The sequence below is a fragment of the Hemitrygon akajei genome, chromosome 7, assembly GCF_048418815.1.
Source record: "Hemitrygon akajei chromosome 7, sHemAka1.3, whole genome shotgun sequence".
Lineage (NCBI taxonomy): Eukaryota > Metazoa > Chordata > Chondrichthyes > Myliobatiformes > Dasyatidae > Hemitrygon > Hemitrygon akajei.
This window is the reverse complement of record NC_133130.1, coordinates 73,321,417-73,347,026: the sequence shown is the minus strand read 5'-3', so window position 1 is coordinate 73,347,026 and position 25,610 is coordinate 73,321,417. Positions and strand designations below refer to the sequence as shown.

The following is a 25,610-nucleotide window of genomic DNA, read 5'->3' as shown; positions in this document are numbered from 1 at the left end:
TCTATCAAATCTCCCCTCATTCTTCTACGCTCCATGGAATAAAGTCCTAATCTTTCAACCTTACTCTGTAACTCAGTTTCTCAACTCCCAGCAACATCCTTGTAAACCTTCTCTGCACTCTTCAACCTTATTTATATCCTTCCTGTAATTAGGTGACCAAAACTGCACACAATACTCTAAATTTGGCGTCACCAATGTCTTATACAACTTCACCATAACATTCCAACTCTTATACTCAATACTTTGATTTATAAAGGCCATGTGCCAAAAGCTCTCTTTATAACCCTATCTACCTGTGACACCACTTTTAGGGAGTTTTGTATCTGTATTCCCAGATCCCTCTGTTCTACTGCACTCCCCAGTGTCCTACCATTTATCTTGTATGTTCTACCTTGGTTTGTCCTTCCAAAGTGCAATACCTCACACTTGTCTGCATTAAACTCCATCTGCCATTTTCAGTCCATTTTTCCAGCTGGTCCAAATTCCTCTGCAAGCTTTGAAAACCTTCCTCACTGTCCACTACACCTCCAATCTTTGTATCATCAGCAAATTTGCTGATTCAATTTCCCACATTATCATCCAGTTCATTGATATAGATGACAAATAACAATGGACCCAGCACTGATCCCTGTGGCACACCACTAGTCACAGGCCTCCACTCAGAGAAGCAATCCTCCACTACCACCCTCTAGCTTCTCTCATTGAACCAATGTCTAATCCAGTTTACTACCTCTCCATGTATACCTAGTGACTGAATCTTCCCAACTAACCTCCCATGCGGGACCTTGTCAAAGGCCTTACTGAAGTCCATGTAGACAACATCCACTGCCTTCCCCTCATCTACTTTCCTGGTAACCTCGAAAAACTGTAATAGATTGGTTAAACATGACCTACTACGCACAAAGCCATGTTGACTCTCCCTAATAAGTCCCTATGTATCCAAATACTTGTACATCCTATCTCTTAGTACTCCTTCCAGTAATTTACCTACTACTCACGTCAAGTTTACCAGCCTATAATTTCCCGGATTACTTGTTTAGAGCCTTTTTTTAAACAACGGAACAACACGAGCTATCCTCCGGCACCTCACCCATATATGCCGACATTTTAAATATATCTGCCAGGGCCCCTGCAATTTCAACACTAGTCTCCTTCAAGGTCCGAGGGAATACCCTGTCAGGTCCTGGGGATTTATCTACTCTGATTTGCCTCAAGACAGCAAGCACCTCCTCCTCTTTAATCTGTATAGGTACCATGACCTCACTACTTGTTTGCCATATTTCCATAGACTCCTTGCCAGTTTCCTTAGTAAATACAGATGCAAAAAAAACCCATTTAAGATCTCTCATTTCTTTTGGTTCCATACATAGCCGACCACTCTGATCTTCAAGAGAACCAATTTTATCCCTTACTATCCTTTTGCTCTTAATATACCTGTAGAAGCTCTTTGGATTATCCTTCACCTTGACTGCCAAAGCAACCTCATGTCTTCTTTTAGCCCTTCTGATTTCTTTCTTAAGTATTTTCTTGCACTTTTTATACTCCTCAAGCACCTTATTTGCTCCTTATTGTCTATACCTGTCATACATCTCTCTCTTCTTTATCAGATTTCCATTATCCCTCAAAACCAAGGTTCCTTATTCCTATTCACTTTGCCTTTAATCCTGGCAGGAACATACAAACTATACACTAACAAAATTTCTCCTTTGAAGGCCTCCCACTTGCCAATCACATCCTTGCCAGAGAACAATCTATCCCAATCCCACTTTTTAGATGCTTTCTCATTTCTTCAAATTTGGCCTTTTTCCCGTTTAGTACCTTAACCCAACGACCAGATCTATCTTTATCCATAACCAAGTTGAATCTAATGGTGTTATGATCACTAGACCCAAAGTGTTCCCCTACACACACTTCCGTCACTTGTCCTAACTCGTTTCCTAATAGGAGATCTAATATTGCATCCTCTCTAGTTGGTACCTCTATACATTGATTTAGAAAACTTACCTGAACACATTTTACAAACTCTAACCCGTCTAGACCTTTAACAGTATGGGAGTCCCCATCAATACATGGAAAATTAAAATCCCCTACTATCCCAACTTTGTTTCCTGCAGTTGTTTGCTATCTCTCTGCAGATTTGCTCCTCCAATTCTCGCTGACTGTTGGGTGGTCTATAACACAGCCCCATTAATGTGGTCATACCTTTCCTGTTTCTTAGCTCCACCCATATGGCCTCGGTAGACAAGCCCTCTCTGTCCTGTCTGAGCACTGCTGTAACATTTTTCCTGACTAGCAATGCCACCCATTCCCCCACCACCCTTCAGCCCTCTGCCTCTATCACGTCTGAAACATCAGAACCCTGGAATATTAAGCTGCCAGTCTTGCCTCTCCTGAAGCCAAGTTTCACTAATGGCTATAATGTCATAATTCCCTGTGTCAATTCATGCCCTCAGCTCGTCTGCCTTCCCCACAATACTCCTCACATTGAAATAGACGTACCTCAGAAGATTATTACCACCACACATAACCCTTCTATTTCTGACTTTGCATGAACATTTAACATAATTTATTTTCACCCTTGCTCCACTATCTGCTCTGGCACTCTGGTTCCCATCCCCCTTCAAATCTAGTTTAAACCCTCCCCAACAGCACTAGCAAACCTCCCTGCAAGGATATTGGTCCCCCTGTAGTTCAGGTGTAACCTGTCCTTCTTGTACAGGTCCTACCTGCCCCAAGAGGTCCCAGTGATTCAAAAATCTGAAACTCTGCTCCCTACACCAGTTCCTCAGCCACGTGTTCATCCTACACTTACCCTCACTGGCACGTGGCACAGGTAGCAATCCTGAGATTACCACCCTCGAGGTCCTGCTTTTTACCTTCCTACCAAGCTCTCTATACTCATTCTTCAGGACCTCCTCACTCTTTCTTCCTACGTCATTGGTACTGGTGTGTACCATGACGTCTGGCTGCTCACACTCCCACTTCAGAATGCTGTGCACACAATCAGAGCCATCCCTGACCCTGGCACATGGCAGGCAAAAAACCATCCTGGAGTCTCTGTCACGACCACAGAACCTCCTGTCAGTACTTCTAACTATCGAGACGTCTATCACTACTACTCTCCTCTTCTTCCACCCTCCTTTCTGCACTGCAGAACCAGACTCAGTGCCAGAGATACAGCTGCCGCAGCTTGTCCAGATAAGTCATCCCCCAACAGTATCCAAATCGGTATACTTGTTGAGGGGAATGGCCACGGGAACCCTGCTCAGCCTGCACTTTCCCCTTCCCTCGCCTGATGGTAACCCAATTACCTGTGCCCTGCTCCTTTGGTGTAGCTTCCTCCCTGAAACTATCTATGAACTCCTCATTCTCCCGAATGATCCAGAGGTCATCCAGCTCCTGCTCCAGTTCCCTAACGCAGTTCGTTAGGAGCTGCAGCTGGATGCACTTCTTGCAGGTGTCGTTGTCAGGGACACCGGAGGTCTCCCTGACTTCCCACATCCTGCAAGAGCAGCATTCCAACATCCTGCCTGGCATTCTCTCTAAACTTACTAGTTAAAAAAGAAATCGAATGAGAAAAAAAACACAACAACAACTTACCAGAACCTACCCTCGCCTCTGCCTGTTCATTCCGAAGCCTGTTGAGCCAAAGCCGTTCCACTCTGACGATGGCCGCTTCACTAGACGAAACTTCTTTTATAGTGTGCTAGATGACCGGCTGTATTCAGCTCCTCCGCTCCCAATTGGTTGGCTGTTTAAAAAACTAGAAAAGCCCGCGAATCCTCTCTTTCTCAAGCTCTGACGATGGCTGCTTTGCCAGACCAAACTTCTTTTATATCAAGATTGTTAAAGCCCTTGTGAGTGAGATGTCTTTTGTATTGAAAGCACCATTGGGACTGACACCTACTGCAACATCCACTTTTCCCATCGAGCATTAAATCCATTTCATAGAAGGCACAATTTTTGAAATAGCCACATTAGTATATTGCAGAAGCTTACCGAAGAACCCATACTATCGTTTGGTGTTATCAAATGGAGTAAATTTGTATTCTGAAGTGTTGCATGGTGATGAGTACATGTCTTGGAAATGCTGTTTTGTAGTTCAGTACATGGTTGTTAATGCTGTGAAAAGAGTTGTGCTAACAAAATTCAGATACAAAATTAATTTGATCAACTCTGTAGTAGTGAAATAGACACAAACTTAATAGTAAATTTATGGACCTCTTCCCTTGGTTAACAGGAATTTGCAGACTCCCTTGGGATCCCATTTTTGGAAACCAGCGCAAAGAATGCAACAAATGTAGAACAAGCCTTCATGACGATGGCCGCTGAGATTAAAAAACGAATGGGGCCTGGAGCTACATCTGGTGGTTCTGAAAAGTCAAACGTAAATATCCAAAGCACACCAGTCAAGTCGTCTAGTGGGGGTTGCTGCTAAGATTTTTCACAATCTCCAAATTTGATGTAAAAGGCCCAAAAGTAAGAAATGTTGCCTGAATTGTACTGTATGTAGCCACACTACTGCAGACTTGCTCCCTTTCCTCTTCCCTGCTCCCTCTTCAAGACACACAATCAGGCACTGAGAAGCCAGTACTGGCTGGAATTTCCAACAAGTCTAACTTCATTTTCAGAACTGTTTTAAACTTTAAAGTGTGCAGGTCATTAATAAATAATGTGCATAAATCTCATGTTAGCAGATTTTCATGCAGTTGGTTTATATTATAAAAATGATTTTGTTTATAATGGCATGTTTTAAATGTCAGCATTAGATGGATCTCTGAAGATGAAGTTTAGCCATTGCTCATCAAGCAGCACAGTGTTTTTGTCTTATTGCCATCAATAAAATTTAGTAATGTTATGTCAGATCTGATTTTTGCTAGTACTTTCTGTAGAGATACAAAAATTACACTGCATTACCTTCATATTCTCTGCATATAACTTGTGGCTGCAGGATATTGTAATTTGTTGCACATGTATAACATTAAAACAACTGAAATGTTTAATAATATTGTACTTATACTTAATTTAGAACTAACGTGGTGGCATAGAATGGTCCACAAAGCTTCAAGATCTGCAAGACAATGAGCTTAATTGCTGCAGAGCTTTAACTGTCTTAATTTATTCTGCATATCTCATTTGTATCTCACTGTAGATTTTTGGTTGTGGATGATAGTTTTTGGTCTGTAGATCACTGGTTATGATTCCCATTTGCCTTGAAAAATGGCTTGTATTTATAAATGGCATATGTGAGCATTGGGACATTTGCTCATTGAAAAGGTGCTCCAACCAGATCACACTTTACAAGTGAATTTCATTTATTCTTGTGCAATTTTGGAAACTACATCTGGATACTAGGTTTTCTGCAGGAAGTTACTGTATCAGGCATGTTAACCATTTCATTTTAGAACTAGTTTAGGGACCCATATAATTTAAAATATTTTAAGCATGGTGAAGGGTGATTTAATTCAAATTTATTTTTACTCATTCTAAATAAAATGCTTAATGGCACTTTCCTCCATATTTCTTGATTTATTTGTAAACATTCATTGTAAACTTTGGTAGGTATTCATCTTTGATTCCATACATTTTCTACTTGTATTTGCAGGTGGTAACAGGGTTCTGAGTTGGATGATCAGCCATGATCATAATGAATGGCGGTGCAGGCTCGAAGGGCCGAATGGCCTACTCCTGCACCTATTTTCTATGTTTCTATGATAGAAACACATGGAAGTTGCTAAAAAAAAAAAAAATCCTTGTACTGCAACTGTTTCCCTAATAGGAATAACTGAGTGCATTGAACCATAAGATTTGCTAGTTCACTTACCTACAAGTGCCTACCATCTTATTTTGTACTAAACTACTTTCACAATTCCCATGTTAAGTTTATATCTACACAGGTCCAGGTTCAGCTCATTTTTGGAGATTAGGAGCACCATTACCAAAATAATATACTACTCGATCTCTCAAATCTGCTCTGTCACTTTTAGGAATATAACTACTCTTGTAGTTTGCTGTACTAATCTTATTCGGATTCTTTTGATAGGTAAATGTCTTTAGAGAATGTCAAGACTTCACTGCTTAATTCTAAATTGCTGAATCATTATAGAAATTTATTCGGGGAAAACCAATTTTATGTAGTTCCATGAGTTTTTCTTTGTTTCATAAAGCTGGAAATGTATGTTCTCTCCTTTTTAAAATCTATTGACTACTAAATTAGAAAGAAAATATTTTAATAAACAGCACTGCAAAGTTAAAGGTTACAATGAACCACAATACATAGCAAACTGATTGTTTTTAAAAAAATTACCAGCATAACCATACAAAACTGAAGTTGTAAATAGTGTTGTAACAAATGCAGAAAATGTAGATGCTGCAGGAAATTGTACAAGATCAAATATCAAACTTAGCACAAACTGTCAACATCTTCCACTTTGTGGTGAAAAATGGTGGTGTTATTTGGTTACTGCATCAAACAGTGATCTGATAATTATGCCACAGATTTTTTCCTTGTAGGAAAATGGTTTGAAGCAAAGACAAGCAGCAATCTTTTGCCATTTTCATTTTTGTCCATCTCGCAAGGAATTCTGGCACAGGAGAACTAGTTTTTAAACTAAACCTATGTAAATCAGACTTACTGAACACTATTGATTTTTAAGTTTCCAACAGAAAACTGTTTTCAGAACAAATAGGGGGTGGTGCATCATATGGAATTCTCAGTAGCATGCATCTGGAAATTCACTCTTTACATAGTGTTGGCTACCAATAGGATGTGTTACTGTTAGTATTTAAAACATTAAAAAAAATAAGCCATTTACCTCTGGTCAACATGAATTTGACAAATTCAGAAGTTTTAAATAAAATTATAGCATTGATAGTAAACAGAGCACTTGCCTGCATAAAAAGTGGAAGTTAATTGCAGGAAGTGGTATGTATAAATGCGAAACACCTCAAACTTGAATTACCAGGAGCTTCAACATTCCATTGCTCACGATTTTAATTTGGATGATCTAAGTTCATGTGATTTCAGACATATTCCTCAACACCACTTGCAATCTTCAGTCTAAAAAATAAAATTATACATAATTTAGTAATGGTAGCATATCCTGTAAATGAATCATAATTTAAAGACCACTGATCACTCTGGCATAGTATTACATTTGTCATAAGTAAAAACATACAAACCGGTCTGAAATGAAGTACACATCTATAAATACACTGGCACTGAGGCTTTGAAAATGATAAACATTAATTCACATGATGAAATGAATAGCAAAAGGGAATGTTGGTAAACTGATCTCAACATCTTGTTTTCCACTGGTACAACAGCTGTGAAAAAAAACCTAGTTCCAATGAAGCTATTCAGACACACTTAGCTCTTCTAGATTGCAATTTCAAACACACCATCAATTAAGCCAAAAAAAAGTTTAAATTATTGAGTAATTAAAGTTCCGAATCCCCACTCTTGTTGAATTACAGGTCTGGAAATGTTAAACTGTTTTGCTGTGGAATGAAGCAGTTCATTTAGGTTATCATATTGCTTCAGAATAGAAGCAAATATACTCATGTTTTTTCAATGTTTGAAATCTTGGAGAATCTCCAAAACTATTTTTAAAAATCTTTTAGTAAATTGAGTATGTCAGAAAAGTAATTTTCTATATTGTAAAATTATTTAATGCCCCGAGACACTATTGAAAAGAGTTTTTCCATCGCCAACAGCATTCTAGATTTTCAATGAAGGTGAATTAAGTTTGTGAATCATAGACTTGTACTCTATGCTGCCCTCCAGTGGAATTCCTTTCAGAATCAGGTTTATTATCACTGGCATGTGACGTGAAATCTGTTAACTTAGCAGCAGCAGTTCAATGCAATACATAATCTAGCAGAGAGAGAAAAATAATAATAATAAATAAAACAATGTGAATCAGTTATGTATATTGAATATATTTAAAAGTGTGCAAGAATAGAAATACTGTATATTAAAAAAGGTGAGGTAGTGTCCAAAGCTTCAAAGTCCATTTAGAAATTGGATGGTAGAGGGGAAGAAGCTGTTCCTGAATGGCTGAGTGTGTGCCTTCAGGCTTCTGTACCTCCTACCTAATGGTAACAGTGAGAAAAGGGCATGCCCTGGGTGCTGGAGGTCCTTAATAATGGACGCTGCCTTTCTGAGACACCACTCCCTAGGTACTCACTGGGTACTTTGTAGGCTAGTGCCCAAGATGGAGCTGACTAGATTTACAACCTTCTGCAGCTTCTTTCAGTCCTGTACAGTAGCCCCTCCTTACCAGACAGTGATGTTGCCTGTCAGAATGCTCTCCACGGTACAGTTATAGAAGATTTTAAGTGTATTTGTTGACATGGCTAATAAAGTATAGCTGCTGTCTTGCCTTCTTTATCATGACATCAATATGTTGGAACTCAGATCTTGACACCCAGGAGCTTGAAGCTACTCACTCTCTCCACTTCTGATCCCTCTGAGGACTGGTATGTGTTCCTTCGTCTTTCCCTTCCTGAAATGCACAATCAGCTCTTTCGTCTTACTGATGTTGAGTGCCAGGTTGTTGCTGCAGCACCACTCCACTAGTTGGCATATCTCACACCTGTACCCACTCTTGTCACCACCTGAGATTCTACCAACAATGGTTGTATCGTCAGCAAATTTGCAGATGGTATTTGAGCCATGCCTAGCCACACTGTCATGGATTTAGAGAGAGTAGAGCAGTGGACTGAGCACACACCCTTGAGGTGTGCCAGTTTTGATCGTCAGTGAGGAGGATATGTTATCATCAATCCGCACAGACTGTGGTCTTCTGGTTAGGAAGTCGAGGATCCAACTACAGGGAGGTACAGAGGCCCAGGTTCTGCAACTTCTCAATCAGGATTGTGGGAATGATGGTATTAAATACTGAGCTATAGTCGATGAACAGCATCCTGACATAGGTGTATGTGTTGCCTAGGTGATCTAAAGCCATGTGAAGAGCCATGGAGATTGCATCTGCCATTGACCTATTGTGGAGAAAAGCAAATTGCAATGGGTCCAGGTCCTTGCTGAGACAGGAGTTTCAAAGAAGTATTTGTCATACTCAAGTTCTTTAACCAAGGGGATTCAATGACATAAATTTGAAATGTATTTACAAGGATTTGCTGAGAAGCAGGCTAGGGTTTTATTGAGCAACACACACAAAATGTGGGAAGAACTCCACGTCAGGCAGCATCGATGGAGGGAAATTATCATTGACAATTTGGGCTGAGACCCCTTGGGGGTTTCATGTGGTTGTTAGTTTGGAAGTCATGATGGCTGCACAATGGAAATGTGCTCTTTTCTGTTTGAGCAAACAGGATATCCTTCCCTAACCACATGCAAATGCACTGCACTGAGTTTAAGTAAAGATCAAAAGGGCAGAATAACGTTATCTCAATTATTTTGACCTGCCGATTTTCTTTGTGTAGCTTTCCTACTGCTTATTATTATTGTAGTATGTTTTATCTCCCTACTTCTCAGAGAAGGCCGTAGGGAGAAGCACTCCAGTAATAACACACAGTAAGCAAGCTATAACCAGCTTAATCATCATTTCCAGTTCATAATTAACAAAGTGGAATCTGACTCCATTTATCAAAGCAGCCACCTTGTGGTGAATTTTATACTGAAGGAAAATAGGTGAAATCCTGTAAACCCAAAACTAAAATAAAACTATAGGTACAACATTGAACAGGGTTGAACTTCTCTATCCTAAAGTAGAGAAAGGATGAGGAAATGTACAAACAATTTCACAAATTAGTTGGGCCAAATGACCTGATTTCTCTCCCTCTGCCCCGTATATTCAAAATGGCAAATACAAATGGGCACACATAAAATGCTGGAGGAATTCGGCAGGTCAGGCAGCATCTTTGGAAAGGTATAAACAGTTGATGTTTTCGACTGAAGAGGGTCATAATTTTGAGGTGACTGGAGGTAAGTACAGAGGGAGGGAGATGTCAGATGTAAGCTCTTTAGAGTGGTGGCTGTGGAATGCATTGCCAGGGGCAGATACATTAAGCATGTGGATGTCAGAAAATTGGAAGGAAGGGTTAGACTGATTTTAGAGTAGGTTAAAAGGTTAGTACAACATCGTGGGCTGAAGGGCCTGTACTGTGCTTTAATGTTCTATATTCAAAATTTGTTAAGTTGCCACTGCAATTGTAGAACTTAGTTGCTTTAGATCTAACGACAATGCAAAACTATACCAGTTCATCTGGAGGTTTTGCATAATTTCACTATCAACATAATAATGCAAAGCCAGATCAACCTATATGGAAGTTTTGATTTCTTAAAGGAAATAGACAATGTACATCATAAACCAAGACAAAAGAGGAAAATCAAATGGAAAAAAAAACAAAATCTTGGAATCTATCCAAGATGTGCTGCCCTGTGTTCACAACTTTCTGCAGTTTCTTGCGGTCACACCCAGAGCAGTTGTCATCCTAGGCTATAATGCAACCAGACAGAATGCTTTCTATGGTGCATTGATAAAAACTGGCAAGAATCAGGAGACATGCCAAATTTCTTTAGCCTCCTGAAGAATTAGAGGCATTGGTGAGCCTTGTGCACCGTGACATCGTGGTTGGGTCAGGGCAGGCTACTGGTGATGATCACACCATGGAACTTGAAGCTCTTAACCTTAACACTGTTGATGTTGGCAGGAGCATGAGCATCACCCCCTCTTTCTGAAGAAAATGACTAGCTCTTTGGTTGATATTGAGGGTATGTTGTTGACATGACACTGTCACTAAGCTCTTTACCTTATTCCTGTACTCCATCTTTGGAGACAAACTGTCAACAAACGTCTTTTATATTCCTACAGCTCTCTTGACTACACATTTTCCCAACCTATCTCCTGTAAAATTTCTATTCCCTTTTCTCAGTTCCTTGGCTTCCACTGCATCTGTCCCCAGTATGTGGCTTTCCATTCCAGGTTATCAGAGATGTCTTCCTTCAAAGAACAGCCATCCCTCCACTATTGTTGCTGCCCTCCCCCACATCTCCTCCATTTCCCAAACACACATGCTCACCCCCAACTTCCCAGTGCCATAACAGTGAAACAGTTCCTCTTGTCCTCACCTACCACCCTTTCGGCCTCTGCATCCAACACCCCACTCTCCACAATTTCTGCCGTCTCCAAACGGATCCCACCACTAAACACAACTTCACCTCCCCATCCCTCTGTTTTCTGTAGGGATTGCTTGTTCCATGATTCCCTTGTCCATTCATCCTTCCCTTCTAGTCTTCCTCCAGGCACTTATCCCTAAGTGCTACGCCTGTTCATTCACCTCCTCCCTCACCTCCATTCAGGGCCACAACCAGTCCTTTCAGATGAGGCAACACTTCACTCCTGAATCAGCTGGAGTTATCTATTGTGTCCAGTGCTCCTGATGTGGCCTCCTCTCCATTGGTGAGATCCTAAATTGGGGGACTGCTTTATCGAGCACCTCTGCTCCATCCGCCACAAGTGGAACTTCCCAGTGGCCAAAACATTTTAATTCCAATTCCCATTCAGACAAATTGGTCCATGGCCTCCTGTTGTGCCACCCTCAGTGTGGGGGGAGCAACACCTTATATTCTATCTGGGTAGCCTCCAAACGGATGGCATAAATATTGAATTCTCCCTGGTAAAAAGGTTCCCCCTGTCTTCCTCTATTCTCCACTCTGACTTTTTAACCACTTCTCACCTGCCTTTCACTACCCCCTGGATCCCCTCCTTTCCCTTCCCCTATCATCCACTCCCCTCTCCTTTCAGATTCCTTCTTCTCCAGCTGTCGACTTTTCCCACCCACCTGGCTCCACCTCTCAACTTTCAGCTGTTATTCTGGTGTCTCTCCCTCCCTTCTCAGTCCTGAAGAAGGGTCTCAGCCTGAGACATTAACTGTTTGTTTATTTCCATAGATGTTGCCTGACCTGCTGATTTCCTCCAGAATATTTAAGATGCAGGCCACTACAAACTTGTAAATGGTTACAGCAGGATCTGGCAATGCAGCGTGAATGTGCAGGGAGTCGAGTAGGGGGCTGAGGACTCAGTTTATGGATCACCAGTGTTTACAATAATCCTGGTGGAGGTGTTGATGCTTCTCGTTACTGATTGTGATCTGTTTGTCAGAATCAGAATCCAGTTTATTATCATCGGCATGTGTCGTGATATTTGTTAACCTGCAATCACAATTCTATCTCCTTTACCATAGCATTCGAGAGGGATAGGAACAGACAAGTTAGGAAAGTGTTTAATTGGAGTAAGGGGAAATATAAGGCTTTCCCTCATATGAGGCAGGAACTTGGAAGCATAAATTGGAAACAGATGTTCTCAGGGAAATTTATGGAAGAAATGTAGCAAATGTTCAGGGGATATTTGCATGGAGTTCTGCATAGGTACATTCCAATGAGACAGGGAAAGGATGGTAGGGTACAGTTACTGTGGTGTACAACGGCTGTTGTAAATCTAGTGAAGAAGAAAAGCTTACGAAACGTTCAAAAAACTAGGTAATGATAGAGATCTAGAAGATTATAAGGCTAGCAGGAAGGAGCTTAAGAATGAAATTAAGAGAGCCAGAAGGGACCATGAGAAGGCCTTGGCGGACAGGATTAAGGAAAACCCCAAGACATTCTACAAGTATGTGAAGAGCAAGAGGATAAGATGTGAGGGAACGGGACCAATCAAGTGTGACAGTGGAAATGTGTGTATGGAACCAGAGGAGATAGCAGAGGTACTTAATGAGTACTTTGCTTCAGTATTCACTATGGAAAAGGATCTTGGCGATTGTAGGGATGACTTAGAGCGAACTGAAAAGCTTGAGCATGTAGATATTAAGGAAGAGGATGCACAGGAGCTTTTGGAAGGCATCAAGTTGGATAAGTCACTGGGACCAGATGAGATGTACCCCAGGCTACTGTGGGAGGAGATTGCTGAGCCTCTGGCAATGATCTTTGCATCATCAGTGGGGATGGGAGAGATTCCGGAGGATTGGAGGGTTGCAGATGTTATTCCCTTATTAAAGAAAGGAGTAGAGATAGCCCAGGAAATTATAGACCAGTGAGTCTAACTTCAATGGTTGGCAAGTTGAAGGAGAAGATACTGAGAGGCAGAATTATGAACATTTGGAGAGGCATAATATGATTAGGAATAGTCAGCATGGCTTTGTCAAAGGCAGGTCGTGCCTTACGAGCCTGATTGAATCTTTTGAGGTTGTGACTAAACACATTGATGAAGGAAGAGCAGTAGATGTGGTGTATATGGATTTCAACAAGGCATTTAATAAGGTACCCCATGCAAGGCTTATTGAGAAAGTAAGGAGGCATGGGATCCAAGGGGACATTGCTTTGTGGATCCAGGACTGGCTTGCCCACAGAAGGCAAAGAGTGGTTGTAGACGGGTCATATTCTTCATGGAGGCCAGTGACCAGTGGTGTGCCTCAGGGATCTGTTCTGGGACCCCTACTCTTCATGATTTTTATAGATGAACTGGATAAGGAAGTGGAGGGATGGGTTAGTAAATTTGCTGATGACACAAAGGTTAGAGGTGTTGTCATAGTGTGGAGGGCTGTCAGAGGTTACAGCAGGACATTGATAGGATGCAAAACTGGGCTGAGAAGTAGCAGTTAAACCCTAGATAAGTGTGAGGTCGTTCATTTTGGTAGGTCAAATATGATGGCAGAATATAGCATTAATGGTTAGACTCTTGACAGTGTGGAGGATCAGCGGGATCTTGGGGTCCAAGTCCACAGGACACTCAAAGCTGCTGCACAGGTTGACTCTATGGTTAAGAAGGTATACGGTGTATTGACCTTCATCAACCTTGGGATTGAGTTTAGGAGCCGAGAGGTAATGTTGCAGCTATACAAGACCCTGGTCAGACCCCACTTGGAGTACTGTGCTCAGTTCTGATCACCTCACTACAGGAAGGATGTGGAAACCATAGAAAGGGTGCAGAGGAGATTTATAAGGATGTTGCCCGGATTGGGGAGCATGCCTTATGAGAACAGGTGGAGTGAACTCGGCCTTGTCTTCTTGGAGTGACAGAGGATGGGAGGTGACCTGATAGAGGTGTACAGGATGATGGGAGGCATTGATCGTGTGGATAGTCAGAGGCTTTTTCCCACGGCTGAAATGGCTAGCACAAGAGAGCACATTTTTAAGGTGCTTGGAGGTAGGTACAAAGGAGATGTCAGAGGTAAGTTTTTTTTAAAAAAAAGAACGCAGAGTGGTGGGAGCGTGGAATGGGCTGCTGGCAACGGTGGTGGAGGCGGATACAATAGGGTCTTTCAAGAGACTCCTGGATAGGTACATGGAGCTTAGAAAAATAGAGGGCTATGGGTAACCCTTGGTAATTTCTAAGGTAAGGACACATTCAGCACAGCTTTGTGGGCTGAAGGGCCTGTATTGGGCTGTAGGTTTTCTATGTTTCCATGTTTAGCAGCAGCAGTTCAATGCAATACATGATTATAGAAGAAAAAAAAGGTAAAAATAAATAAATAAATCCATCAGTCGGAAAGTCAAAAAGTCAAGGATCCAGTTGCAGAGGGAGGCATTAACTCCCAGAGTCCGGGATTTGGTGATAAGTTTGCTTGGAGTAATAGCACTGAAGGCAGAAATGTAGTCAAAAGTTTGATGTAGGTGTCTTTACTCTCCAGATACTCCAGTAGTGAGTGTAGGTCCACGGAGATGGTATCCACCCTAGACTTCTTTTGGCTGTAGGCAAATTGTAGTGGGTCATGGTTGTCTTCATTGTTTTCAGGGTTTTCTGCTTTCGAGCAAAGCTCAGTGCAGCTTTGTACTCTTCAATGGCACCTCATGACAGAAAAATACCAACGTGTCTCAGAGACAAAATTGATAGATGTTCCCCATTCACTGGGTATATTCAGTGCACGTTACAAGCTGTGATGTGGACTAGCCATCACAGTTTGTAATAAGAGCTCAATTTTCCCCACTTGAAAGGTCTAGTCACCAACACAGCTGGAGTAGAAGCTAGCCAACAACCCTTCAAGGCAGATCATTAGCTGCATCGATTCAACATATGCAACCCATCCACATTTTCTGATTCTCTGTACAAAAAAATCTCAATCTCAAACATAGTCTTTGCATGAACTTCACAAAAATGCAAGTCCATCACCAAAGGAATCACAAATTACAAAGCATTACAAATGCATCACCAGGAGACAAACATAAATGAAAAAAAAATCAATATATCTTTAAAGCTAAGCTAATTCCCCAGATTCTTACATCTTCTAATCCAAAATATTGTATTTTAAAATGCACATATCCTAGTCCTCAACTTTAACGAAAGGGTTTTTTCTCCTAGGGAATTCAGCTCAACTGATACACTGACAGCAAATAAAGAGATTTGCCACAATCCCACAATATATGCGACACTTTCAAATGGTAGTTAGATGTTTCCTTACCGTTAACAACTGCCTCTCCAAGCCAGCAGCTTCAAGATCGTGTTGCTTGGTCTCCAAGTCATCTTTGACCATATTCATTGCCGTGAGAACAGATGAATACAGACGTGTAGCATGTCCATTGAGCCGCCTGGATTGTCTTGCTATCAATTTGAGTGTATCCTTAAGAACTAAAATGACAGCAGAATGTTCAGGGGTAAAATAATAGTCCTCATTGCTATAAAACACTTAAAATTTGGATGTTGGAATAGCTACTAGACTAAATATACAGCACATTTTTGGGGATTATTTAATTACATTGAAAATTATTATGCAGATTATAACATCTTCAATTAAAACATTACTGTAATGTAATTGACTGCAATGCCTCCTGACTGCAACAGTATTTTAGTTCAAAAGTATTCCATTGTCTGTAATTAACTTCAGGATACAAAGAGCTAACAAAAATATTTTACCACTTCACTCCTTGGGTCTCCTCAAAACTGTTCACTTTGCAGTCTCTCTCATAACACCAGCTCATCTAAAGACCCTTCTGAAAACATCCTTAGTTTACCACTTCTTGTTTGCTTCAGAGTTCACTGCATTTGATTATGCTTTTGAAGTACCATGGAATGTACTGACACATTAAAGTGCATCATTCTGGGGGCAGAAGTCAGTGAATTCCACTAGCTTTCAAATGGATTTGTTACTAAAGAGTAAAAATCTGGCCATTTTCCCTGATTTTTCCATTCATCATATTTTCAGGATTTCAAATTGCGTGACAGCAATAACTACCAGCAAGATCCTACTGTAATATCACTCCCACAAAAAGGATTTGACCATCTCAACCTTTGTACAAATGTACACAGTGGACATAATGCTAAGTTTACAGATCTGTGCCAGGTGAATGCAGTTAGAATATATACCAACCATGATGTTACTGAGGAAGGAAAAGGCCCACTAAACCTGCTCTGTCATTCAATAAGATCATGACTTATCCAAGAGCAACTTCAATATTCCCATCAAATCCTCCCAACCATTTACTCTCTTGCTCATACAGAGAAACAGTAAAGGCTCTGCTTCCATTGCCCTTTGAGGAAGACATTTCCAAAAGTTCACAACAATAAAAATCTTTTACATGGCTGACATCCCCTCATACCCTCAGCAAATTCTACATTCTCTCATAAGAGGAAATATTGACTCCACATTCTTGTGCAAAGTCTTCTACATCTCACAGCTTTCAGAATCAGGGTTATTATTCTTTTTACAATATTTTTATTCAGAAGAAAAAAAAACAAGATTTACAGAGTGCAACACATAGTGTTACAAATGTGGAGCAACTCTGAGGGGCCGAAGGGTGCAAAGTCACCCCCTCCTTTTTGAGAATCGCAAGATCGCTAGTATTTCGGGTATGAGACCCAGGAAATGAGAGAGATACACAGCATGTCAGTAATGGGAGAGACACAGGATGACAGCAAAGGCAGTTGTTATAGACACCGCAGAATACACAAGGTTTGGAATGTCTCCTAACATAAGCAGAACGGAACCACTGATTACTGCTATTGTCTCTTGGAGAAGGAATTGTGTATTGAGTACTGTACTATTCATTGAAACCCCTCAGGGGACAACCAGAGTGGTCTGGTTGAGGGATTGCATCATCCCAACCTGATTGACATCTGAGACCCCGTGAGTAAGGATAAAAAGACGGGTCTGGGGAAAAACCTCTTTGACACACCAGGAGAAACGTACGAGACCGGTGGGGGGCTTGTGTGTGTGTCCATCCTTGCCTGGGTGGCGAGTCCTCCACTGAACGGTCTAGCTAAAGGACGGATACGGATCAAGATCGTACCAAGGAAAGGCGGCAAGTTTTTCTCTTTCTCTCTCGCTCTCCAACAATTGCAACACAGCGACGAACAAATGGCTGCAGCCTGTATGAACTGAAATGAACTTTAGATTTCCATCGGACAATTCATTATCCCCTAGACGACGATAGAGCTTGTTTCTTATTGATTACTATTATACCCGCACTTTTAGGTTTAGTATTGACGACGTATATTATCTGTATATCTGCATTGATATTATTTTTGTGTATTTTTGCTAATAAATACTGTTAAAAATAGTATCATCAGACTCCAACGGACACCTCTATCTTTGCTGGTAAGTAACCCAGTTACGGGGTTCGTAACAATAGATACATCTCAATATAACTTGTGTACATTCATATATTGTAATAAAATTGATCAAAATGTTATAGCATAACACATAAGAAGGTATACCACTCTGTAATCAAAAATTTAAAGATAGGTCATACATCATAAAAGAAATTTTTTATATAAAAATAGTCAACCCCCTACCAACTACCAAAGAAAAAAGCTGATGGATGATAATGGATAATTAGAAAAAAAAACATATTTGCTTAAGAAGATAAAAATATACATAAAAGTCTGTGCACTGTTAAAACTTTATAAATTGGAAAAGTAATTTAGGAAAGGTCCCCAGATATCATAAAAAGATTGTTTCAAATTTAAGACTGAGCAGCGGATCTTTTCTAAATTTAAATACGACATAATATCACGTAGCCATTGAAGATGTGTAGGAGGAGTAAACTCCTTCCATTTAAGCAAGATTGCTCAGGGTTATTATTACCATCATATAACTTGAAATGTTTCTGGACAACTGGCCCAACCAGTCCCCCTCCACCACCACTCTCCTCCATCTGGTAGAACTTGCCTTCCCCCTCAATAATTTCTCCTTTGGCTCTGCCGACTTCCTTCAAACAAAAGGTGTAGCCACGGGCACTTACACGGGTCCCAGTTATGCCTGCCTTTTGTCGGCTACGTGGAACAGTCTATGATGGTATCACTCCCCGACTCTTCCTACACTACACTGACAACTGCATTGGTACTGCTTCCCGCACCCATGCTGAGCTCATCAATTTAATCAACCTTGCTTACTACTTCCAACTTGCCCTTGAATTTACTTGGTCCATTTCCAACACCTCTCTCCCCTTTCTCGATCTGTCTCCATCTCTGGAGATAGTCTATCTATTGAAATCTTTTATAAACCCACTGACTCTCAGAGCTATCTGGACTATACCTTTTCCCACCCTGTCACTTATAAAAATGCCATTCCTTTCTCTCAGATTTTCTTCCTTTGCCACATCTGCTCTCAGGGTGAGGTTTTTCATTCCAGAACTAAGGAGATGTCCTCCTTCTTCAAAGAAAGGGGCTTCCCCTCCTCCACCATCAACATTGACATCACCTGTATCTTTTTCATTTCACGCACATCTCCCCTCACCCCATCCTGCTGTCACCAATCCAAGGAGAGTTCTTTTTGACCTCACCTACCACCCCACCAGCCTCTGCATCCAGCACAGAATTCTCTGTAACTCTGTCCATCTCCAATGGGATCCCATCATCAAGCACATCCTTCTTCCCACTTTGTTTTCCGCAGGGATCGCTACCGACCCAACTCCTTTGTCCACTCGTCCCTCACCACTCATCTCCCTCCTCGCACTTGTTCTTGCAAGCGGAACAAGTGCCACACCTGCCCCTACACCTCCTCCCTCACTACCATTCAGGGCCCCAAACAGTTCTTCCAGATGAGGCGACACTTCACCTGTGAGTCTGTTGAGGTCATTTACTATATCCGGTACTCCCGGTGTGGCCTCCTGCACATCAGTGAGAACTGATGTAGTTTGGGAGACCACTTCTCTGAGCACCTTCACTCCGTTGGCCAGAAAAAGCGGAATCTCCCAGTGGCAATTCCACTTCCCATTCCAGCTTGTCAGTCCTTGCCTCCTGTCACGATGAGGCACACTCAGTTTGGAGGTGCAATACCTTATATTCCGTCTGGGTAGCCTCCAACCTGACAGTATGAACACCTCCTCTCCTTCACCATTCCCCATTCTTGTTTCCCTTTCTCACCTCATCTCCTCACCTACCCATCATCTCCCTCTGGTGCTCCTTGCTCTTCCCTTTCTTCCACGGTCTTTTGTCTTCTATCAGATAACCCTCTTCCAGCCCTGTATCCCCTTCACCAATCAACTTCCCAGCTCTTCACTTCATCCCTCCCCCTCTGCTGGTTTCGCATACCACCTACCATTTTGCATTTCTTCCTCCCTTCATCACCCCCAGCTTCTTAATCTGACTTTCCCCCCTCCTTTCTAGTCCTGATGAAGGGTCTCAGCCCAAAATGTTGACTGTTTACTCGCTGCCTGGCCTGCTGAGTTCCTCCAGCATTTTGTGTGTGTTGCTCTGGATTTCCAGCATCTGCAGATTCTCTCACACTTGAAATGCACTGTTTTGTTGCAGCAGTAGTGCAAATACATAAATTGCTACAAATTACAAAATAAATTGTACAAAAAAGGAATAATGAGGTACTACTATTTATAGGCCATTCAGGAATCGGATGGCAGAGGGGAAGAAGCCATTTGAGTTTGGGTCTTCAGGTTCCTGTTCCTCCTTCCCTGATGTCAGCAACGAGAAGGTATATCACAGATGATAAGGGTTCTTAATGAAGGATGCTGCTTTCTTGAAGCACTGCCTCTTGACGATGTCTTCGATGGTGGGGAGGGGTGTATCCATGATGGAGCTGGCTGAGTCTACAGCTCTCTGCAGCCTCTTTGCTTCTGTACGTTAGAGGCTCTATACCAGGCACACTTGCAACCATACATGGACAGAAATTTGCACGAGTATTTGGCGACATACCAAATCTCAACACCTAATGAAGTAGAAGCACTGGCATGCCTTCGTGATTGCATCAATGCGTTACGACCCAGGACATATCCTCCAAGCTGTTTACGGAATCTTAAAGCTGCTTGCCCTTTCTACCGCTGTTCCCTCAATGTAGACGGTGTCCGTTCTTCTGAGTTTCCCTTCCTGGAGTCCAAAATCAATTCCTTGGTCTTGCTGATATTGAGTGCGAGGTTGTTGCTGCAACACCACTCAACCAGCCGATCTATCTCGCTCCTTTACTACTCCTCGTCACCATCTGAGATTTTAATCAACAGCAGTGTCATCTGCAAATCGATAGATGGCATTTGAGCTGCAATAGAATTCACCTAGCATGCTTGAAAGGGAGAAGGTAAAAGTTGATGTATTGGTATTAAAGAGTAGTAAAGGGAACTACAGATGCCCGAGAGAGTAGCTGGTCAATGAAGGGGACACTAGCAGGGATGATGGTACAACAGCAATGGCTGAGGTTTTTGGGAGAAGTTCAGAAGAATTCTAAAAGGAAGCATGAGGCAACCGTAGTGGACAAGAGAAGTCAATGACAGCATAAAAGCAAAAGAGAGGGCACACAATATAGCAAAAATTAATGGCAAGCTGAAGAATTATTGCAACTTTTAAAGACCAACAGAAGGCAACCAAAAATGCAATAAGAAAAGATGAAATGAGAAGGCAAGCTAGCCAATGATATAAAAGAAGATAACAGAAGTATTTTTCAGATGTACAAAGTGTAGAAGAGGGGAGAGAAGATTTTGGACCATACTTTAAGAAGCGAAGGAGAAAAAGTCAGAACTATAGAGAACAGTCAGCCTGACTTTAGTGGTTGGCAAGATATTACAGTCCATTATAAAGGATGAGATTTCAGGGTACTTAGAGGCACATGATAAAATCTACAAGTTAAGGGGAAATCTTGCTGTTGGAATTCTCTGTGAAAACGACAGGCAGAATTGACAGAGTCAGTGGATGTTGCTTGCTTAGATTTTTCAGTAGCCTTTGACAAGGCACCACATGAGACTGCTTAACAGTATTACAGGAAATATACTAGCACAGGCAGATTGGCTGACTGATAGACAGACAGACATACTTTATTGATCCCGAGGGAAGAGGGCAGAGTGTGGGAATAAACAGGGCCTTTTCTGTTCAGCTGTGGTGTTCCACAAGGGCTGGTGTTGGGACCACTACTTTTCACGTATACGTTAACGATCTGGATGACAGAATTGAGGATAGGTGTAGGGGTAGGTCGTGTTAAGGAAGCAGAGATTCTGCAGAAGCACTTGGACAGATGAGGGGAATGAGAGCAACACACAAATGCTGGAGGAACTCAGCAGGCCAGGCAGCATCTAGGAAAAGAGTACAGTCGATGCTTCGGCCTGAAACATCGACTGTACTCTTTTCCTGCATGCTGCCTGGCCTGCTGAGTTCCTCCAGCATTTTGTGCGTTGCTCGGATTCCCAGCATCTGCAGATGTTCTCGTTAAGGAAATGGGGAAGGAAGTGGCAGGTGCAATACAGTGTTGGGAAGTGTATGGTCATGTACTTTTGTAGAAGGAATAAAGGTGTAGACTACTTTCTAAGCAAAGAGCAAATTCAGACATTGGAGGTGCAAAGGGACTTGGGAATCGTAGTGAAGAATTCCCTAAAAGTTAACTGGCAGTTTGAGTTGTAGTAAAGATGAAAATACAATGTTAGCATTCATTTCAAGAGGACTAGAATTTAAATGCAAGGATGTTATGTTGAGGTATTGGTTAGACCCTATTGGGAGTATTGGGAGCAGTTTTGGGCCCCAGGTCTAAGAAAAGATGTGCTGGCATTAGAGAGGGTCCAGAGGAGGTTTATGAGAATTAATCCAGGAATGAAAGGAGTTATGAGGGACATTTGATGGTCTGGGCCTGTACCTGGAGTTAAGAAAAATGAAGGGGGAAAATATTGCACTGAAGTGTAACAAATATTGAAAGGCCTAGAATTGTTATTCTCTTTTATATTATTTGCTAGGACAGTCTACGACCAGAAGTCACAGCTTAAAAAAAAATCCCTTTAGACCAGAGATGAAGAGTAATTTTTTTAAACCAGAGAGTAGAACTGGTGGAATTCATTACCACAGACAAAGTGAAGGTTAATATGTTTTGAGTAGTGAGAACATCAAATATAACAGGGAGAAAGCAGGAGAATCGGATTGGAGGAAAATAAATCAGCCGTGACTAAATGGCAGAGCAGACTCACTGGGCCTAATGGCCAATTTCTGCTCTTGTATCTTATGGTCTGTGTTTAGCATGTGGACAGAGTAGAGAAGTGGGCTAAGCCAGCATCCTCGAGGTGCACTTGTGTAGACTATCAATAAGGACTGTAAGACACAGGAGCAGAATTAGGCCATTCAGCCCATTGAGTCCACTCTACCATTTCTAATGGCTGATCCCCTTTCCCACTCAACCTGCCGTCTCACCACATCCCTCAATGCCCCAACCAATTTATCAACCTCCGTTTTAAATATAGCCACAGTCTTGGTCTCCACCGTAGTCTGTGGCACAGCATTCCACTGTTCACTACTCTTTAGCTAAAAAAAAATAAATCCTTATTTCTGTTCTAAAAAGTCACCCCTCAATTTTGAGGCTGTGCCCTCTAGTTCTGGATACTCCCCACCATAGGAAACATCCTCTCCACATCCATCATATCCAGTCCTTTCAACATTTGGTAGGTTTCCAAGAGATCCCCATGCATTCTTCTAAATTCCAGTGAACACAGGTCCAAAGCTGCCAAACACTCCTCAAACGTTAACTCCTTAATTCCTGGAATCATCCTCGTGAACCTCCTCGGGACTCTCTCCAATGACAATACACCCCTTCTTAGATAAGGGGCCCAAAACTCTTGTCAGGCTGCACTGGAAGTATTGTCTAGTGTCTTATAAGGTTCACCATTATCTCCTCGTTTTTATATTTTATTCCCCTTGAAATTAATGCCAACATTGCATTTGCTTTCTTTACCACAAATTCAACGTGTAAATTAACCTTCTGAGAGTCTTGCAACAAGGACTCCCAAGTCCCTCTGCACCTCTGATGCTTGAATTTTCTCCCCATTTAAACAATGGTTTGCACTATTTTGTCCTATTACCAAAAATGCATCATACATTTCCCAACACTGTATTCCATCTGCCACTTTTTTGCCCATTCTTCCAATTTGTCCAAGTCCTGCAATCACACTGCTTCTTCAGCACTACCTACCCCTCCACCTATCTTCGTATAATCCATAAATGTTGACACAAAGCCATCAATTCTGCTATCTAAATTACTGACTAACAATGTGAAAAATAGCTGTCCCAATACTTGACCCGAGGAACACCACTAGTCACTGACAGCCTGCCAGAAAAGGCAACCTTTATTCCCACTCGCTGATTCCTGTCCGTCAGCCATTCCTCTACCCATGCCAGTATCTTTTCTGTAACACCGTAGGATTTTATCTTGTTAAACAGCCTCATGTGTGGCACCTTATCAAACGACTTCTGAAAATCCAAGTAAATGACATCCATTGCCTCTCCTTTGTCCACCCTGCTTGTTACTACTTCGAAGAATTCCAACAGATTTGTCGGGCAAGATTTCCCCTTTACAGAAACCATGCTGACTTTGACTTACCGTAGATTCCGGATTATAAGCCGCTACTTTTTCCCACATTTTGAACAGCTTTGAACTCTGCGGCCTATAATCCAGAGCGGCTAATACATGGTTTTTTTTTTCATGCCGCCTCGTAAACATTTTGCCTCGTAACAGTAGACCAATAAAATTGATGAGTAGTTCACAGAGGTCCAATGAAATTGTACGATAAATCAAGCGCACTTTCACAATTAAATTATTGTAAATCAGTCATTTGTACTCACCCTCATCAACATGGAAAATACTCGAAGCAAGACCCGAGCGCGTCAGACCCGATTAGACCCGATCGCAATGCGCAAGCGTCAGACCCGATTAGACCCGAGCGCATTGCGCAAGCGTCAGACCCGATTAGACCCGATCGCAATGCGCAAGCGTCAGACCCGATTAGACCCGATCGCAATGCGCAAGCGTCAGACCCGATTAGACCCGAGCGCATTGCGCAAGCGTCAGACCCGATTAGACCCGATCGCAATGCGCAAGCGTCAGACCCGATTAGACCCGAGCGCATTGCGCAAGCGTCAGACCCGATTAGACCCGAGCGCATTGCGCAAGCGTCAGACCCGATTAGACCCGATCGCATTGCGCAAGCGTGTCAGACCCGATTAGACCCGAGCGCATTGCGCAAGCGTCAGACCCGATTAGACCCGATCGCAATGCGCAAGCGTCAGACCCGATTAGACCCGAGCGCATTGCGCAAGCGTCAGACCCGATTAGACCCGATCGAAAACGCTGCTTTTAAGTTAAAGTCGATCAATAACTTTTCCTGGTAGGCTGCAATATATATATTTTTACCAGTCGCTAGGAGATATTGGAATGTTGTTCGTGCTGTTCAGTAAAAAAGTATATGCAACGTAATTTGTGTTACCGATACGTATGTATATTTAAAAGTAGCGGTGCGGCCTAAAATCCGGTGCGGCCTTTACAATTAAAAAATTGATTTTATTTCTAAAATTAGAGCCAGCGGCTAATAATCAGGTGCGCTCTGTAGTCCGGAATCTACGGTATCTTTATCATTCGTCTCCAAGTAACCTGAAACCTCATCCTTTATAATGGACTCCAACACTTTCCCAGCCATTGAGGTTAGGCTAAGTGGCCTATAATTTCCCCTCTTGTCTTCCTCCCTTCTTAAAAGAGTAGAGTGATACTTGTAAATTTCTAGTCCTCCAGGACCATGCCAGAATCAAGCGATTTGTGAAAGATCATGACCAATGCATCTGTTATCTCTTCAGCAACCTCTCTCAGGACTCTGGGATGTAATCCATCTGGTCCAGGTGACTTATCCACCTTAAGACCTTTCAGTTTGCCTAGTACTTTTTCCTTTGTAATAGCAATGGCCCTCACTCCTGCTGCCTGACATTCACCAATCTCTGGCATACAGCTAGTGCCTTCCACAACAGAGACTGAAACAAAATATTTATTTAGTTGATCTTTGCCATTTCTTTGTCCCCCATCACAACCTCACCAGCATCATTTTCCAGTGGTCCAATATCAACTCTCACCTCCCTTTTACTCTTTATATAACTGAAAAAACTTTTGGTATCCTGCTTTATATTATTGGCTAGTTTGCCCTCACGTTTCATCTTTTTCTTTCATATAGCATTTTAGTTGCCTTTTGTTGGTGCCCCTACCTCCAATGGCCTCCCAGTGAGGAAGGTGAGGATCCAGTGCAGAGGGAGGTACAGACGTTCAGGTTTACAAGTATAGTGATTAATACTGCAGGGATAGTGGTGTTGATAAACAGTTTGACACGTTTTGTTATTGTTTAGATGCCCCAAAGCAGAGTAGACAGCTATTGAGATCATGTCCACTGCATACCTGGTGTGGCCAGAGGCCAACTGCAGTGG

General features: G+C 42.0%; 2 protein-coding genes across 3 annotated transcripts in view; one reads left to right on the top strand and one right to left on the bottom strand.

Annotated features, from left to right (window-relative positions):
• Positions 1-5,508, top strand: part of LOC140730572 (ras-related protein ORAB-1) — a 30,324-nt gene extending 24,816 nt beyond the window's left edge. The window contains exon 6 of the mRNA XM_073051237.1: positions 4,241-5,508. Within this exon, the coding sequence (XP_072907338.1) occupies positions 4,241-4,438 (198 nt within the window). The 3' untranslated portion in view covers positions 4,439-5,508. The remainder of the gene's footprint in view (positions 1-4,240) is intronic.
• A 705-nt stretch (positions 5,509-6,213) lies between these two features.
• Positions 6,214-25,610, bottom strand: part of cep68 (centrosomal protein 68) — a 45,508-nt gene continuing 26,111 nt past the window's right edge. For both annotated transcript variants that reach the window (XM_073051235.1, XM_073051236.1), the window contains exons 5-6: positions 15,421-15,587; positions 6,214-7,060 (exon numbers count right to left, since the gene is read on the bottom strand). In XM_073051235.1, coding sequence (XP_072907336.1) covers positions 7,037-7,060; positions 15,421-15,587 — 191 coding nt within the window. In that variant the 3' untranslated portion in view covers positions 6,214-7,036. The remainder of the gene's footprint in view (positions 7,061-15,420; positions 15,588-25,610) is intronic.